At 41.6% G+C, this 18,468-nt stretch overlaps 1 protein-coding gene across 1 annotated transcript in view; it reads left to right on the top strand.

The window, feature by feature from the left end:
* The window catches only part of DNAH11 (dynein axonemal heavy chain 11), a 312,391-nt gene that overhangs the window by 61,931 nt on the left and 231,992 nt on the right, over positions 1–18,468 (top strand). Inside the window, exons 24-28 of the mRNA XM_040644201.1 lie at positions 1,141–1,263; positions 2,247–2,369; positions 3,632–3,856; positions 4,865–4,956; positions 6,472–6,598. Coding sequence (XP_040500135.1) covers positions 1,141–1,263; positions 2,247–2,369; positions 3,632–3,856; positions 4,865–4,956; positions 6,472–6,598 — 690 coding nt within the window. The remainder of the gene's footprint in view (positions 1–1,140; positions 1,264–2,246; positions 2,370–3,631; positions 3,857–4,864; positions 4,957–6,471; positions 6,599–18,468) is intronic.

Raw genomic sequence — 18,468 nt, 5'->3', positions numbered from 1 at the left:
GGATGGAAAGACCAGAAATTTCTACCTTCTGCCATGTGAGGGTGCAGCGAGAAGACACATCCGTAAACCAAGAGGGCCTTCACCAGGAACCTGTCTATGTTGGCATCCTGGTGTCGGACTTCCAGCCTCTAGAACTGTGAGCAAGGGAATAAATGTTCATTATTTAAACCACCCCGTTGACGGCATTATCTTAACAGCAGCCTGAACTAAGACGCCCTTCTTTTGTCTTTTACTGACTGTGTAACCTCAAACAAGACACTTAACCTATCTTGAGTTTTGTTTTTTATTAATAAAATGAGTGGATGCTGTGTGCTCTCATACGTCAGAGGAATCTCGTAAGGATCAAGAGAGATGATGTGAAAGCCTTGTATGGAGCACAGCACGGCACAAAGAACCGTAGTCACAGGCTGGGCAGAGCCGGAGAGGGCCGCAGCTTCCAAGAAGCAAGGACTGGGTATTAGCAGCCGCAGTAAAGGAAGGGGCTTTCCTGTAACCACGGGGCAGGTCGGCTCTTCATGGATGAGGCGTGTGGTTGAGTTAGAGCGCTTAGGGAGAGTAGAGAGCTGCTTAGCAAATACTGGGGTTGGGGGGGGGGCGGCAGTCAACAAGATGATGAGGAAATAAATGTGAATTATTTTGTCACATGGTAAATATGAATAATGACACTACGAGTAAGAATATTTTTTGCCAAGGAGCTAAGATTAAATTAGTGAGAAAACTAAGTTAAATCACGGAAGCCACTGGGAATTATGTCCAGTGAATAGAGTACTTTAGGAAGAAAAGACAAATGAGCTACTCCCTGATTCCTGGGATTTCAACCAAATTAAAATAAATGAATACTGTGATTCTCTTTAAAAATGGGTTTTGTGGGCAGAGAGATAAGAAATGAGCTGACAAGGGAAGGATATGAAACAAAGGGAAGCAGTGGAGTGTGACTGTGGCCTGAGCCTTGGTCCCAGCTTCTGGTGGGTGAGGCCTCAGTGATTCTGAGCCTTTTACGGTCCCCACCTTCCAGAACTAGAGGTGTGCTCAGCAGCCGACTTGAATATATTTAGCTGTGATTCATTCTTCTGGCCATTAGGCACAAGAACCACTAATATATGTGTCATGCAAATTCTGCCCTTTTCTCTTCCTAATTAGGTCAGATTTTCTATCAGTGAAGCCACAGCTTTGGCAGATTTGTTAGCACTGCGGTTACACCAAGTGGAAGATGATGTCCGAAGCATTGTGGACCAAGCAGTGAAGGAACTGGGGACTGAAAAGGTGGTGTCTTCGGGCTGTTCTGTGTCACATTGAGCTAGTTCTGTGCAGTAGCCCCTAAGACTTGGAAGTCCCCGTGCCATGGGTGTGTGGACAGCTGAGTCCCATTTTCTTTTCCGCTGCTAGTGTGTGTGACATGGGCAGGATCTGAATCCTTCTAAGCCACAGTCCATGTGTAAGACAGGAGGGTGGGCCCAGTTGGTGGTGGTGGTGGGAGTGGTGGTGATGCTGGGGATGATGATGATGGTGGTGGTGCTGGTGGTAATGGTGGTGCTGGTGGTGGTGGTGCTGGTGATGATGGTGGTGGTGGTGGTGGTGGTGCTGGTGATGATGGTGATGATGATGGTGGTGGTGGTGCCGGGGGTGATGGTGGTGATGATGGTGCTGGAGGTGGTGCTGATGGTGCTGGTGGTAATGATGGTGGTGGTGGTGATGGTGGTGCTGGGGGTGATGATGGTGGTGGTGGTGGTGATAGCAGAGAACACTTAACGTGTCATTTATTTTGTTGCAAGCACTGCTCTATGTGCTTTATATTATTTCACTTAATTCTCAGGTTGGTAATGCTCTTAGCCCTGTCTTACCGATGAGGAAACCGAGGTACAGTGTGGTAACTGACTCACCCGGTTCACGTTCAGGCACTCCGAGCACTGCCTGGCTCCTGCTGGCCGATGTGTACATAATCTCTGTTAAACCTTTAGATAACTTTGATGACCCTTTCTGCTCTGCCATTCTGTTTCAGTGAAGGATGTAAAACTCAGATCCAAGAGAAATTTGATAATAGGGTGATGCTTGGTTTTGTGAGATGAAATTCATTCTCTGAACCTCATCACTTTGAATTAGTTGCAGGAAAAAAATGAGGCCAATAGTATTGGATAGCATTTTTTTTTTTGAGAACTATAAAAGTTTTTTTTTTTAAATTTCAGATGATAGCCTTAAATGTTCGTCATAAATTAAACTTCTGTGCACATAATACTGTTTATGTTTAGGCTATTACTGAAATCAGTCAGACCTGGGCAACCATGGAGTTCTCGTATGAAGTTCACTATCGGACGGGCATCCCATTACTAAAATCCGATGAACAACTGTTTGAGACTCTAGAGCACAACCAAGTAAGATGTGGTGTTTTGATTACAGATTTCTTTCTTTTAAATGGCAATTTTAGACTTTTTCCAAGTTCCAGTAGTCAGTATTTATTCATTCATTGGGTATCTACTTGTCCCAGACTCTGGGCATGGTACCATTTGGGATCAAAAGGTATGAACACTTACTCTCAAGGAACTTGGACTTGAGTAGGGAGACGGACGGTAGGGCTCCGAGCGGTCTAAGAAGTGACAGGGAGGCTTTGTGTTGGGGAGGGTGAAAGACTCAGCGAGAGCCTTGTGACTTGGGATGGTAAGTCAGTAAGGAATGGCAATCAGAGAAGGGTGTTGGGGGCAGTGGGGACAACAGTGGTTGTCAGGGGCTGGGGATTGCAGAAATGTGGAGATGTTGGTCAAAGGGCACACATTTCCAAGTATAAGATGAGTAAATTCTGGGGATCTCAAGTATGTCATGGTGACTAGAATTAACAATACTGTATTGTCAACTTGAAAGTTGTTAGGAGAACAAATATTATTACCACACCCTAAAAAAGGTTATTCCATGAGGAATGGATGTGTGAAGGAACCTTTTTGTGGTTACCATTTTACAATATATGTATGTATCGCAGTATCACATGGTACACCTTAAATTTCATGTAACATTTCAATAATAGCTTAATAAAATTGGTGCTGGGGGAGAAGAGTCAAATATACCAAACAGAGGTGAAAGAGAATGAGAAGAGTCCTTTCTACTCAGTGCCTGAGATTTCAACGTCAGAGAATGGAGAGAAGTACTCACCAGATTGCTTGGCGTCCATGCTTGGTAGTCAACCGAGAGGGGAGGGAAATGGAAGCTGAGGGCTTAGGAAGCTGCAGAGAAGTTGGTTTTATTTTTGCAGTATTGGGGAAAAAACATTTATAACCTTGCAATGATTAATAGGCAGGGACCCCAAGGAGAGAATGAGCGAAGATGAAGGAATAAAATTGAATCCCTAAAGCTGCACCCTGGAGCACAGTATTTTTTCTGCCTACAAAGACATCCATGGTCTTCTTGTAGAAGACGCCGGAAATGCAGTTGCGTGTATTTATCTTTCTTCTTTCGGAAAGCACGTCAATATGAGTATTTAATGCTGTTAGTTCATTTATTCAGCCGATACCGAGTTCTGCCTGTTCCAGGTATTGCTTGCTAGATCCTAGGAATACAAGAATAAACAGAAGAGGTATAGTCCCTCCCTCATGGTACTTGCAATCTACCAACTGACCTGTTATTTAAAATTCTTCCTTTCTTTTAGGTTCAGTTGCAGAGTCTGCTTCAGAGCAAGTATGTGGAATATTTTATTGAGCAAGTGTTAAGCTGGCAAAATAAATTAAACATAGCAGACTTGGTCATCTTCACTTGGATGGAAGTCCAGCGAACTTGGTCTCATCTGGAAAGCATCTTTGTTTGCTCAGAAGACATTCGAATCCAGCTCGTGAAAGACGCTAGAAGATTCGATGGAGTAGATGCTGAATTTAAGGTTCGTAGAAGATACTGTTTTCTATCCTAGCGGAGTTTTCCAGACAATCTGAAAATCTTGTAAAGAACCATGATTTGGGGTATGGTATTTATAAAGATACACTGTTGCATTTTAGGCAGCGGTGCAGGAAGCTCGCTCTTGTGAAGGGTTAGATAGTGAGTATTCTTGGCTTTGTGGTTGTGTATGGTTTCTGTCACAGCTACTCAACGCTGCCATTGTAGTGTGAAGTAAACAGACACTCGGTAAACAGTTGGGTGTGGCTATGCGCCAGTAAAACTTTATTGACACTGAAATTTGAGTTTCTTAGAATTTTCATGTGAGACAGAATATTAAGCTGGTTTGACTTTTTTCCAGCAGTTAAAAATGTAAGAACCATTTTTAGCTTCTGGCCATACAAAAAGCAGCAGCAAGCCTGATACTTCCCTTAACCCTGCAATAAGGTGTGATAACATTAATCTTCGTGAAGATTACTGCAGAGGGGTTGCCAGTAACAGTACTATTAGTTACTTGTTTGTTTATAAGAGCAGAAGAAAGCACACGGAGATGAACATATGATAATGAGGAATGATTCAGCAAAGAATAATGGCTATACTTTTTCATATAGAAATGAGGAGTAACTTTTTTTTTTTCTTTTCTAAAGAAGAACACCCAGAGGAATGCTATTTTAACTTTTAAGGAAGAAAGAATAAACTGTTGAATGTTCATCTCATTTTCATATATGAATGTCCTCTTTAAGATTCTTCGTTCTCTTGCTCTCTTTATTCTTTTTGCTTGTTTGGACCCAGAATGGTGCTAATGCCCATCGAATTTATTTTGATAAAAACTGTGATTATACTTTGTTTTTGATCTTCATTTAAAAGTTTAAAAGCAAAAGTGAATAGATATGGTGTGAGAAGTCTCTTTAACCTTACTTTCTTAGAGTTCCTCATTTTTAAATTCCCCAAATGGATGAAAAATTGAGAAAAGTAATTTCTAATATCAATGGCTCCATCTTATACTTTCGTACAGGAGTTAATGTTGAAAACAGCTAAAATAAAGAACGTTCTAGAAGCAACATGCAGACCTAATCTCTATGAAAAACTTAAAGATTTACAGTACAGGTAAGAATAAAACTACAAAGTGATCAATTTGTTATAATTTTATGAGATTGCTTTCAGGTATCTTACAGTATCTAATATTGTGTTACTGTAGATAGATGTGTACTAAATTACTTTACAGTTTTGCTTAGAAAGTTGTCTAGTTGCCTTGGACATAATAGATAGTATGTATATAATGTAAATCAAATACGTTTTTCTTTGCCAAAAAGACTATCATAGTAGTGAAACTGGAGTATTATCAAGAGTATTGACATGATTGATCACTTCTTTTATTACAGTATCCTGCAAGTATTTATTAAGCATCTACTCTAAGAACTTGGATTGCATTTAGTAATTTCAAATCATTTATTTTGTATTGAGTTTATACGAGAAATTACCCTTAGAAAGCCTGTTAGTACTTAGGAAATCCTTAAGGGCTATTTGTAATTTCACGTAGAATTCTATACAGGTAGTGGTGGTAAGGATATTCTGGCTTTTGCTTAAAAATGGTCAGTCAGCTACTGAAAGAGGCTTGTGCAGAATTCCGATCACTTTTTATTGCAAGGTAGAAAAGAGCTCTAAATAAAAAAGAATATTACATAATCAAAGTTATTTCATAATCTGTGAATTTTCTAGAGATAAAGTTAGCCATAATTTTAAAAGGGTGGATTTCCACAGAAGTTACTATTTCTTCTTTTTTTAGAAGTTTTTTTAAGTAATGGCTATACCCAGTGTGGGGCTTCAACTCAGGACCTCAAGACCACGATTCACATGCTTTTCTGACTGAGCCAGCCTGGAGCCCCAGAAGTTAATTATTTCTTAGTGATCTTGGGGGCTTGGGGGTTCTGCCCCTGGGTCACTCTGCTAAGAACGATAAAGCAGAAGTGATTCAGACTCCTAGGACTCCTCTGAATACCAGAGTGAGCTGAAACCATGTGTGTTTTGTAGGCATTCAGTGGGTACAGGAGGACCTTGAACCAAATACATCTTAACTAATGCATTTTGTGCTCAGGATGAGTGATGCCGAACCTAGTTGCCCTTGCTGAGTAAGAATGTTATTAAGAAATGTGAGGAGTGAGACACCTGGGGGGCTCAGTCGGTTAAGCATCCAGCTCTTGATTTCACTTCAGGCCGTGGTCTCAGGGTTGTGAGATCCAGCCCCACATGAGGCTGTGTGCCCTGCTGAGAGTTTGCTTGAGATTCTCTCCTCCTCCCTCTGTCCCACCTCCCGTGGTGCTCGCTGTCTCTCTCTCTCAACATAAATAAATCTTAAAAAAAAAAAAAATGAGGCGTGACATCACCCTAAGTCTAATCTCTATTTAACCTCAGCCCACGGTGTGTATGTACCTGTCCCCTACCTGGCGTGACTTGTAGATGAGTCACAAGGAAGATGATGGTGTCAAAGACGAGTCAGGCTCCATGTTAGACAGTGAGCTTATTGTGGTGAGTGGACAGATGAGAGGAGCTGGGTTTCGTTTTGTTGATGTTTCAGTCACTGAATGGGCAAGATAGGCTTAAAGAGAGTTTTCATTCCCATAGGCTTTCTCTTTGTGAAAAAGCTCTCGCTGAGTACCTGGAGACCAAGCGCATGGCTTTCCCGCGGTTCTATTTCATCTCTTCTGCAGACTTACTCGACATTCTCTCAAAGGGAGCTCAACCTAAGCAGGTAATGTATATTTTTTGGAAGTCTTATATTCTACATTAGCTAAGGAAGGCCACAGTTTCTCTGTCATCGTCTGATGCCACCTACCTTGTCACATGCGTCAGGAACTAGAAAGTTGGCAATAAAAATTTGTAATGCAGCAACAGAAGGATGTCAGGGCTGGTGCTAAAGGAACCAAGTCCACGGGGCACCCGGATGGCTCAGTTGGTGAAATGTCTGACTCTTGATATCAGTCCAGGTCTTGATCTCAGGGTCGTGAGTACTGTTAGTACTGGGCTCCATGCTGGGTGTGGAGCGTACTTAAAAAAAAAAAAAGGGAACTAGGTCCTCAGTAAAGGGAAAGGGTATTATCAAAGGTGCAAGGCTTAGTGACCTGCAAGAAGTTAGTGGAGCAAACGTTGGCTCCAAATCCCCCAGAATTCTGGGACAGGGACTGGAGCATCTGTTGACTGGTTAGCGGCTTTGCTAGGGCAGAACGGCTCACTTGGAACAAGACCATGACTGGGTCTCCTTACTGCTCCCTGACCCCCGAGCCACCTTCCTAGTGATGAAGTTGGGCTGGTCTTCAGTGGTGCCAGAGGTGGACGGCGTCATGTCGTGCTCCTCGTCGACATAACCCTCTCATGGAACCCTGCCTGCCTGTGCAGGAACAACAGACCACCCACGGCAGTATTTAAAGCAGATAAAAGCAGCTATTATCTTTTGTCATCTGAGGGCTCAGATCACAGAACAGACTTGGTACCAGTGCCAAAGCACTCCTTCTCGCAAACACGAGAGGATGTTGCATTTGACTTGCATCTTTTCAGTTGCTAACGTCCACTGAGGTATTTCAGGGGTGACGGCTGACAAAGCCTCTTCTGTGTCTTTCTCTAGATGTTTTTATGCATTGTCTTGGAATATATATATATATCTTCACACTATAGTTTGCTGAGTTCTGTTCTTTGGACACAGTATTTATCTTGATTATTTCTCTTGCTGTCATCATTTCTCTTTGGGCCTAAATTTGGTGGGATGGCTCTTCTTGCCATTGATAGTACAAGTGCAGTCATGTTACTAATGACAGACTTGTTAGTCAAATTTCAGCACCATTTCCAGGGTCAGCCCTCAGTTATGGTTTCCTACATCCATGCTAATTTCCAGATGGCTTTGTAAATAAAATCCCTCTGATTATACTGAATAACAACCCAGTATATCCATTTCTCACATATCACACAATTGGATGTTTGGGTTTTTGGTTTTTTGTTTTTGGGTTTTTTTTAATTAGTCTCAAAGAGAGCAGTCATAACCACACTTAAGTTTCATTAGCTTCCTGGGAATATTCTGGTGACCAGAAGCTGGACCCTCACATGTGGTTGTGAGGCAGAAGGTAACATATTCCGTTACAGGTACATGTTCCTGAAGACTTTAAAATCCAAAATATTTACAATTCTGAATTTTCAGTATGTAAATTAGAGGAGATGCATAAATCTGTAACTAGGATAACATTGTTTTTCTTTTAATTACATTCTTTAAACTTAATATTTGTATGACTGGTTTATTGAACAGTATTAATTACAGAGAATACAGACATGAAGTTTTATTTTCTATGATTATTAGTCACAAATGTGCCCTGCTGAATCTCCTTGAGCTGAGTAGCAGACCCCTTAATAACACTCTGGGAAGGTATCTTACATCCCTATTTTAAAAAAATGAAATAAACCGAAAGCAGCTCAGCAGGTCTAGTTACACATCCAGTCTTAGGTCTGTGTTGAGGCCAGGCTTTCACATAATAAATGTGGAGTCGGCAGAGAGACACCGATGATGTTACTACAAATCCCCTTCCTGCCCATTTATCTGGAGAGGAGATGGGGCTGCCATCTGTCAGTCACTGGCGTTTTTTAGTACTTGTTCTTGATTCTTTCACCAGCAGTGAGTGAGTGTTCTCTCTCTTCAACAGCAAGCATCCACATGTTGGGTCTCTCGTGGAACATGGGTGCCAGGCTTCAGGGGGCAGAGGGGCCATTCCTAGGGGATCCATACTGGAGTCAGCTCTGTCTCGGCGTGTCCAGTTCTTGCCCTGGGCAGTGAAATCAGCCATTGCGTTCCGTCTACTTTCCCTTTTCCACCTCGGCAGATGGCCAGCAAGGGCCACGTCGCAGATGGACTTCCTGCAGGCACCTGCAGCTTTTATGAGTGATTCTCCAGCACCTCTCTCACTTGATGACATAAGGGTGGGGGTTGGGCAAAACCGTACTTCACCTGCCTCATAAGGAGCGAGGAAAAGCCATGGCATCCCCCTGTGGGCTGATAACCGGCAGGCGTGAGATGGCCACCTCCAGCCCCCTCCTCCCTGCGGTGCTGGCTAGAGAGAGGGTGGCTGGCAGTAGCAGATGCTAAGGGGTTGAGCTGGCTCTTACAGGCCCTGGACGGACTAAGCTCCCTGATCCCTGTTTGCCGTCCTCAGAGCGTGCGCAAACCCGCTGCCTCTTGGTCCTTACTGGAAGCCCTAGGCTGGCGCTGAGAGAACAATCACTACCCTGCTTCTCACCTGTTCTCTTTACCTGCTTTCAAGAATCAAGCAATGCTTCACCCTTTAGGCAGGCGACATGTTGGCTCTCGGTACATGCATTCCTGATGCCAACATTATTTTTTTTTCCGTCATCCTTTTTAAGTCATAGGATGAGTTTTTGTTTTTATATACACACTTCAAAGGTGTACCCTTTAGATCATTCTTCTTATGTTTTCGGTATCACCACGATATTAGAGTGTTCTCTAACATCCGTGGGAGCCCTCTCACCCTTCCTTCCTAGCTTCTTAGTCAGAAGTTCGACATCTCCGGTTCGGGGGCGTTGCTCAGTCCTAGTACCGCTACTGCCCCTTAGTGAATGACTAGATAGTAGAAGACATTTAAAAGATTTAAATTGAAATGAAGCTGAATATGAAGATCACAGCACGGATGCCTCTAAAATTGCTCAAGCCGAGCTGATGAATGCCACCGGCAGTGTTGTCTACCCCGTGCTAACCGAAGGAGCCGGGTGCTGCTGCTCACCAGAGAAGGGGGCCCGCGATGGCGCCTGGGTGGCAAGTTCGTTAAGCGTCCAGCTCTTGGTTTTGACTTAGATCAAAGCCTTGCGTCCGGCTGCACGCTCAGCACAGAGTCTGCTTGGGACTCTCTCTCCATCTCCCTCTGCCCGCCACCTCCGCCCTCCTGTCCCCACCCCCGCCAAATAAATCTTTTTTTTTAAAAAAAGTGTCCGGTCATGTAGCTACAATGTAAACCTGATTTACAGATGTCCTGACCCTCCAGCTTTTGAAAGGATTAGATTTTTTTTTTTTTACTCTGTGAGTTTTCCCCTTAATTCAGCATTTTTAAAATTTAAATTTAATTAATTGACATATAATGTACTAATGGTTTCAGAGGTATAGAGTTCCGTGATTCATCAGCTTTATATAATAACACCCAGTGCTCATCACATCACGTGCCCTTCTTAATGTCCATCACCCAGTTATCCCATCCCCTACTCGCCTCCCTCCAGCAACCCTCAGTTTGTTTCCTATGATTAAGAGTCTCTTATGGTTTGTCTCCCTCCCTGATTTCATCTTGTTTCATTTTTTTCTCTCTTCCCCTATGATCTTCTGCCTTGTTTCCCAAATTCCACATATCAGTGAGACCATATAATTGTCTTCTCTGATTGACTTATTTCACTTAGCGTAGTACCCTCTAGTTCCATTCACGTTGTTGCAAATGACAAGATTTCATTTTTTGCTGTTGGCTGAGTAATATTCCATTGCATATGTATACCACATCTTCTTTATCCATTCATCTGTCGATGGACATCTGGGCTCTTGCCATAATTTGGCTATCGTGGACATTGCTTCTATGAACATTGGGGTGCAGGTGCCCCTTCGGATCACTACATCTTTATCTTTGGGGTAAATGCCCAGTAGTGCAAATGCTGGGTCATAGGGTAGCTCTATTTTTAACGTATTGAGGAACCTCCATACTGTTTTCCAGAGTGGCTGCACCAGCTTGCATTCCCACCAACAGTGTAGGAGGGTGCCCCTTTCTCTGCACCCTCGCCAACATCTGTTGTTTCCTGACTTGTTCATTGTAGCCATTCTGACCTGTGTGAGGTGGTATCTCATTGTGCTTTTGATTTGTATTTCCCTGATGCCAGGTGACGTTGAGCATCTTGAAAGATTGTTGATATTTTTGAAATTGATATTTTAAATTGTGCTCAACATGATTTCACTGAGATATTTTAGTTACAGTAATGAAACTTCTGACAATTCAAATTCACATAAAATGGTATCCCACTGTTAGTAAAGGTGCGTTATTAAAAAAGGTGTTCCACTTCCTCTGTGGCACAGATAACCACTCAGGAGTGGCTGAGGTGGGCAGGGAATCGAGAAGGAGCTAAGGGCAGCTGCAGTCGTCTAGAGCCGCAGTCAGCTTCTTTCCCTGAAGTGGTTCTGCAGAGTGAAGGGGCTTCCGGAATTCTTGGTCACTTACTAGGGAAGAGTTAGTTAATGGTTTTGGCAGTTAAACCAAATAGCCTGGCCTTGCTACACTCGGTTTTGGACCACCAGACACAGCGTTTCCGCCTCTGCCTTTTGTCCTTAGATTCCTGAATGTGCTCCCTGCAGTGTGACCAAAATAACATGGCCACTGCAGCTTGTGGAATAACAATGCAGTTTTGCCAGAAAAGAAACCCTTTGTGGGTAGATAACTCATGTTGACATCTTGTGAATGTCTTGAATTCTTCAGGGCCCCCCTCCTCCACCCACCACCCTCAATTCAAGAGCGTTGGCCCAAGTGTGAGTTTCTGTGGTTAATGGTGGAATTCGATCAGCCTGAACTCCTCAGCCAGGGAAGTCTGATATCACTACCACCTCCATCCCATAAGCAGAAATTCCCAAGTGAGTTGGAATGCCAGAGGGATGAAATCAGTGTGTCTATAGAGTGCCTTCAGTGAGGATTAGCTGTTGGGAAGTTGGTTAAGATCAAGTTTTAAATGTTCTCCTTCCGGCAGTTGCCCTGCTCTGCCATTGGCACGAACACCCTAAAGGACCTGTGTGTGGGCCCTGCCTAACTTCAGTGATCAGAGTCTCTTGTAGTTGCTTCTGGAAATACACACTTAGAGGTGTACTTGCAGGGTTCATTGTCCTGGTGCAATAGTTATGCGCAACAGGTTTGAAGTTACACATTCATTATTAATATTCTTTGATTCCCCCCGCCTTGAGCTGGACTCAAGAAAGACAAACTTGCAGTGGGATGACCTGCATTTTTTTATAATAATTTTTTATTATATTATGTCAGCCACCATACAGTACATCCCTATGATTCATTACTTGGCGTATAACACCCAGTGCACCGTGCAATACGTGCCCTCCTTACCACCCATCACCATTTCTAGTGTCTAATGTAGGGTAGCCATGAGCCCACCGTGGCCAGGGAGCACTTGAAATGTGGCAACTGAGGAACTGAAATTTTTATTTTTTATTTTTATTTATTTATTTATTTTTAGAGAGAGCATGTGTGAGAGCATGGAGGTGGAGAGGCAGAGAAGAGGGGGAGAGAGAATCTTAAGCAGGGACTTGATCTCACAACCTGAGATCATGACCTGAGATCATGACCTAAGCCAAAATCAAGAGTTGGATGCTTAACCGACTGAGCCACCCAGGTGCCCCTGAGTAACTGAATTTTTAACTTCAGTAAATTTTAATTGATTTAAATTTAAATACTGATATTTGATTCAGTTATTGGAAAACAAAAGTGTGTTTGAATCACCTTGAGCATATAAATCTACTTTTGCAACAGTATATTTTATGAAATTGAAATACAGATCAAGTATATCTGAGGAATCCAAATTGAGATATGCTATAAATATATACACGTGACTTGAAAGATTAACTATGAAGAAAAGGATGTAAAATAACTAATTTTTTTTAATATATGTTGAAACATTTCAGATAGACTAGGTCAAATAAAATACATTAAAGTTAGCTTGGCCTGTTTCTTTTTACTTGTTTTAATGTGGTCACTAGGAATCAATCCACTGTTTGGAAATTGAGGCCACAGTGTATTCTCTAAAATGAGAAGATCAGGGGGTGCCTGGCTGGCTCAGTTAAGAGCATGTGACTGGATTTGGGGGTTGTGAGTTCAAGCCCCACGTTGCGTGTAGAGATTACTTAAAAATGAAATCGTTAAAAAAAAAATGAAATGAGACGGTCAGCAATGCATATACTCAGAAATGTTAAAAGTTTTCATCCAGAAATGTCCTTCAGTGGTGTCAGCTTAAATCTATATTAGAGAAAATCTGCCAACTTGTCTATTAAAAAATCCCTAAATCTGCAGTGATGGCACAGATGGCACTAAACTGATAGCCTTAATGGATTATAAATATGGGCATTTGGAAAGGTGCCTGTGAGGAATGGGCTTAATATTAGGTGACAAAAAGCCCTGCTGGATCTTCGGGGTACCTAGGTACATAAGCACAGTGTTTCTGTAGAGTGCTAGCATTTGGTTGTCTCCATTGAGTGAATGTGTCTCACCCTGTGAATTTCAGAAGTCAAGATGGTGGGGCCCAACAGTCTCGCATAGTGTGTCACAGTCTTTTCTCACAGGAATTAGTCTTCCTTCAACAACTATGGTGAAAAAGGCTCAAAATTCAAGTGGTTAGTTGAGGGCATGCAAGAGTGAATGAATTTTACTTGAAACACAATCAGTGAAAAATCACAACTTCTTAGAGGAAGTAGAAAGCTGGGGGGCTGTTAGGTACATAAAGGGGAGGAAGGGCTTGCCCTTGAGTTTGGGCTGAGACTGAGGATGGAATAGGAAAGAGGCAGTAAAAGGAGACAAGCACAGAGGGTGCTCATGGTTTCGGTCATCTTGCCATCATCTCCACTGACCTTCCAGTCAGCAGTGAGGAAGAGAAGCTGCTCCCCTAAGTGTAGGTTGTCCTACAAATGGCCTCGTGAGAGCAGAGTCACATGGTAGTTGGGGAATGTGTCATGTTGGACGTGGATGCCTTCCCATAAAAGCAGCCGCCTCCTCAAAGGACCGAGGCATTTACGTGTGTGACAAGAAGATAGACTATCTCATTTAAAACATGTCATAAATTATATATCCCCTGGGGATTATCCTTGATTGTCCTCACAAAATACTTAATACATGGTTAACCACTTTTTTGTTCATTTTGCACATGTGTTGCCACTGCTAAGGTTTTTGTTACCACTCCTTTCTTGGAATTCTCTCCACAGCCAAGATATGACTTAGACCACAAAATCAGGGGTATTGCAATACACTGTGGGATTAAAATAAAATCTCACCTTAATATTATGAGATCCAAAAATTAAGCCTCATAAATGTGGGATCCTGCCACCAAGGAGTTTTCAGCCTTGCTGCGGCATCTAGAGCTCCTGGTTCTGACAGAAGCTGTTCAGCTTCAGCTTAAAATCGGGGCAGGGCTTCTGGCCATAAGAGATGAGCTTTGCACAGAGTACCGTGCGTTCAGGCAACTACTAGAAAGGCTGGGTAAAATAGTTAACTAAATCTGTTTAAATGCATCACAGAGTTCTTAAAGAGCATCGAAGAAAAGTCGAGAGCTCAGGGCCTAAGATAAGAGCAGAAAGAAACCACGGATTTGTCTGATGTTTGCTATTGATGTTTCTTTAGCAACATTTGACTATTTACAAGATAGGACAGTCTGAAAAGCTGATCACAACTTTCATCAGGATCATGGAACTTAAAAGGAGGAGAAAAAAGAAATAAAAACTGGCATCAGGCACCACCAAAGAAGATGTTATTCAGAGAATCAAACAATGATAATGGTTCTGAGGTGAACTGGATGTAAATGTGCAGGGGTGGGGGAGAGGGGCACCTACCACATACTGTGTCTAAAAAACCAATTCTAGGTGGATGTAGTTGGAAATGTGAAAGGCACAACAATGAAATATATAACCTACAAGGAAGAATGATATTTGAAAAAATTTCTTAAGTTGCTCATGGAAGTATTGAGTGTAGGGGAAAGGTTGATGGATTTGACTGTATTAAAGTTGAAAACTTTGCCTTATCAAAAGATACTGTTAAGGCACTAGTGGTGTAAGCCACAAAGTGGGGAAAGATGTTGGCAACGCCTTAAGCAAACAGAAGACTCCTATGCAGAATATGCAGCTAACTACTGCATTCAGAGAAATAAGGACAGGTTGATAATCCGATATAAAAATGGGCAGAATACACAAGCAGCCTGGTCACAAAAGAAGGTATTATGATGACCGGTGAACAGGAAAAGTCACTTGACTCCGTAAGTCATCGGAGAAATGCAAATTAAACCCACAAAGAAAGATACACTTGTGCTTCTGGCCAAGATGGAGTAGCAGCAGCTGGATTTGCCCACCTGTTTAAAAGACCCCAAAACTTTGACAAAATATATGAAGCAAGACCTTTTTAGACCCTGGACATCGGACAGCAGAAGATAGCAGTTCATGACAGACTTGGAACAAAAGAAGTGAGTTCTGATGGTCTCTGTTGTTTCCTCGAGCGAGTTTCCAGGTATGGTACAAGGAGGGAGAACCAGGCAGGATCTGGCGGGCTCCTGGAGTTGAGGGTTCAGAGCTAAGAGTCCAAGGAGGACAAGGTAGCTAGAGTTGGCATAGGTGAGAACCAAAGAGGAGAGAACTGTAGGAAGAGAAACGCAGAAATTCACAGAGGAACTTCTTTGAGTCTTCAGCTGGGGGAATAATTAGCCCTGGATTGCACACTACCTTAAAAGCAAGATCCAAAAGGATCACACTGTTTCGAGTAATTTAACTGCACCCCAGAACAAAGCTCAAGAAGATAGAAATAAAAATATATTCAGTTCCAAGCAGGGTAACTTTGTGGTGTGCGGAATACCATTAAAGATGACAGGGCGTGTAAAGAGTCAGGAATATTCAACTCTCATAACGAGGAAACACATCAATCAAAATGGATACAAAAGTTAGGATTAACAAACCAAATCATTAAAAGTTATAGCTGTATTCGTATGTTGAAAAAATGGAGATATGGAAAAGATAAGAAAATTCCATATGTGTATATCGGACATCCTCAAGTGGAGGAAGGGAGACAAAAAATATTTGTGGAACAACAGCCAAAAGATTTCTCACTTGATGAAAGGCGGACATCCGTAGATTTAAGCTCAGTGAACCAAAGCACAAGCTACAAAGAAACCTATATCAGATCACTCAGATTGGTCAGAACCAGTGAAAGAGATCCAAAGATCATCTAGAAAGTCACATTATGTTACAAAGGTTTGAACGTAAGCATGATGAAAGGCTTCATAATGCAAATGAGAAAATAGTGGACCAACAGCTCTAAAAAACTGAAAGAAAAAAATCACCTGCAATTCTTTATCCAGGGAAAATATCTTTTAAAAGTGAAGTCAAAATAAAGATGTTTCCAGACATTCAAAAGCTGAAAGATTTCATCACCAGCAGACTGGCAATACAAAAATGTTAAAGGAAGTGCTTCAGGCAAAAGGAAGTTGGAACCAGATGGAAATCTGGATCGACACAAAAAATTGTGAGCATTGAAATGTTAACTGTATGGAACTAGACAAGACAGGCGCATCAGCCATCCATCAGAAGGCAGAAGGATAAGAAAGAACAGAGACCTTGAAATGTTGCGTGCGCTCAAACCCTGCTTCTGTTGATGAGCGGCTAAGTACTACTTGGCTTTTCTGAACATCAGTTTCCTTGTATACCAAGCAGGGAAAACAGGTACCATCTCTTTGGTTTCTGAGCAAGAAATATGAAAAGGACTTAAAATGATGTAAAATCAGCCACAAATTCTTCCCCTCCATGCTTCCGTGCCCTTTCAGTGGGATGGTGCAGTTTTCATCCAGGCGAGAGCTTGTATCTCCATTTGGATTGCCATGTGACTTGTTTGGGCCCAGCGTATCATTAGCAAGAGAGTTGACAAGCTCACACATGCAAGGGCTTACTCTCTTGCTGCTGTTCAGAGACGTCTGACTACTGCATCGTGAGTGAGCCATGGCTAGCCGGCTGACGGAGAAGCACACGCCTGTGCCTGGGCTACCAGCTGGGTAAGCCAGCACCTCCATGAGCAAGGCCACTGGTCACCAGCGGACACAGACATCAGGGGACTAGCTCAGGCAACCGCAAGGCTGACACACAGAGTAGGGAGCAAAGAAAGTATTGCTGTTTTAAGCCCCTGAACTTCGGAGTAGTTGCACTGCAGAAGCAAATTCAGACACGTTAGTGAGGTATTGACTTCTACATGCCTAAATCCCCGAGCATACATTCAGCAATCTCAAGGACTTTGATGTGCTACTGATTTTTACAGCAAAAGATGTTACTTGAAATTTAGAAACGAAACAAAATATCAAATACTAACCCATAGAACTAATCTTCTCTAGTATCTTTTCATTTTTTGGTTTTTTAGTTTTTTCTTGCTGAAGATGCCTTGATAAGAGCTGTGGCATTGTTTTGACGTCACTGAGTATGGGAGGACTGGTGAGGATATCGTGAATTGGCGTATTTTCCTTTCTTGTTGTGTACATTGAGGCTTCGACCTGACTTGGGATTAGAAAAACACATATAGTCACACAACGAGATACCAAGATCACACCCACCAAAAGGCTAAAATTAAAGAGACAATACTAAGTAATGGTAAGAATGTGGAACAGGGACATGCTCCTCTCTAACCAGTGGGATCATAAATTGATACGACCTCTGAGGAAATCTATATAAGAGTGTCTTATAAATATGAATGTAAGAATACATTATTTTCTAGTATTTTCTTTTCGCAGTGTATGCTCAGAAGTGTATACATATGTGGACCAAAAAATGTACCAAGAATTTTCATAGCTACATCATTATTATTTATCACAGGCCCAACTGCGAACAATCCAAATGTTCCTGAATGGTAGAATGGCTGAAAACATTGTGTTATGTTCCTACAATAGAGTATCACCTAGCAATGGAAAAAAAACACACTAGTGTTGTATCTAATACCATAAGTAAGCCTTGAATTATAGGAGGCAGACACAAAAGAGGACATATTGTATGAATCTACATTATCTAGAGATAATGTCCATTTTTGAGAGGAGGGAGTAGTGGCTGTCATGGGATATTAGGGGTTTTCTGAGTGCAGGTATATTCTGTTTCTTAATTCTTGGTGGTTACAAGAGTCGTGTTCACTTTGCTAAAATTTATTAAGGTGTACACACTTTTTTTCCTTCTGTCTTTCAATTTTCAAAAGGTTATTTAAAAATTCAGCATTTGTGTTGTGACTGTATTTATATAAATTTACATATGCATGCAAAAGATTTTAAGAAACAGAATCAGCACTGATTATATGCCCAAGTTATATTCATAAATAGAAAGTTATATTCCAAGTTATATTCATAAATAGAAAGTCAAATTGCAAGATACTATGTATTTGCAATGTCCAAGTTATATTCATAAATAGTCAATTGCAAAGTACTACATATCTTATTTTTAGTAAAAATAAACTAAGCAGTGCCTGTCACCTAGTATTGGCTATAATGATTTAAAAATTTATAACAAGCTAATTTAGTCTTTTTTGGGTTATATAAGTAATTGTATCTTCATTATTGAAGATCTGAAAAATATGGAAATAAACATACTGCTAGATACTGTTTTTGATTAGAGTTTTTAATGTGTCTATGTTTATGTCATATCATATATACTTAATCAAAATGGAAATATTCTTCTACAGTATGTTTATTATCTATAAAAGGTTTCATTATAAGAATATGCCGTAATTGATTTAACCAACTTCTAGAAAGTTTTTGCAGATCTAGAATTTCAACAATGTTGAATGTCCATTTCCCTGCACTGTCACCAATACTGAGAAATATTATTAAAAA

This window comes from Ursus maritimus, unplaced genomic scaffold, assembly GCF_017311325.1.
Source record: "Ursus maritimus isolate PB19 unplaced genomic scaffold, ASM1731132v1 scaffold_3, whole genome shotgun sequence".
NCBI classification, from domain to species: Eukaryota; Metazoa; Chordata; class Mammalia; order Carnivora; family Ursidae; genus Ursus; species Ursus maritimus.
The sequence above is the reverse complement of the archived record's forward strand: the minus strand, read 5'-3'. Positions and strand labels throughout refer to the sequence as shown.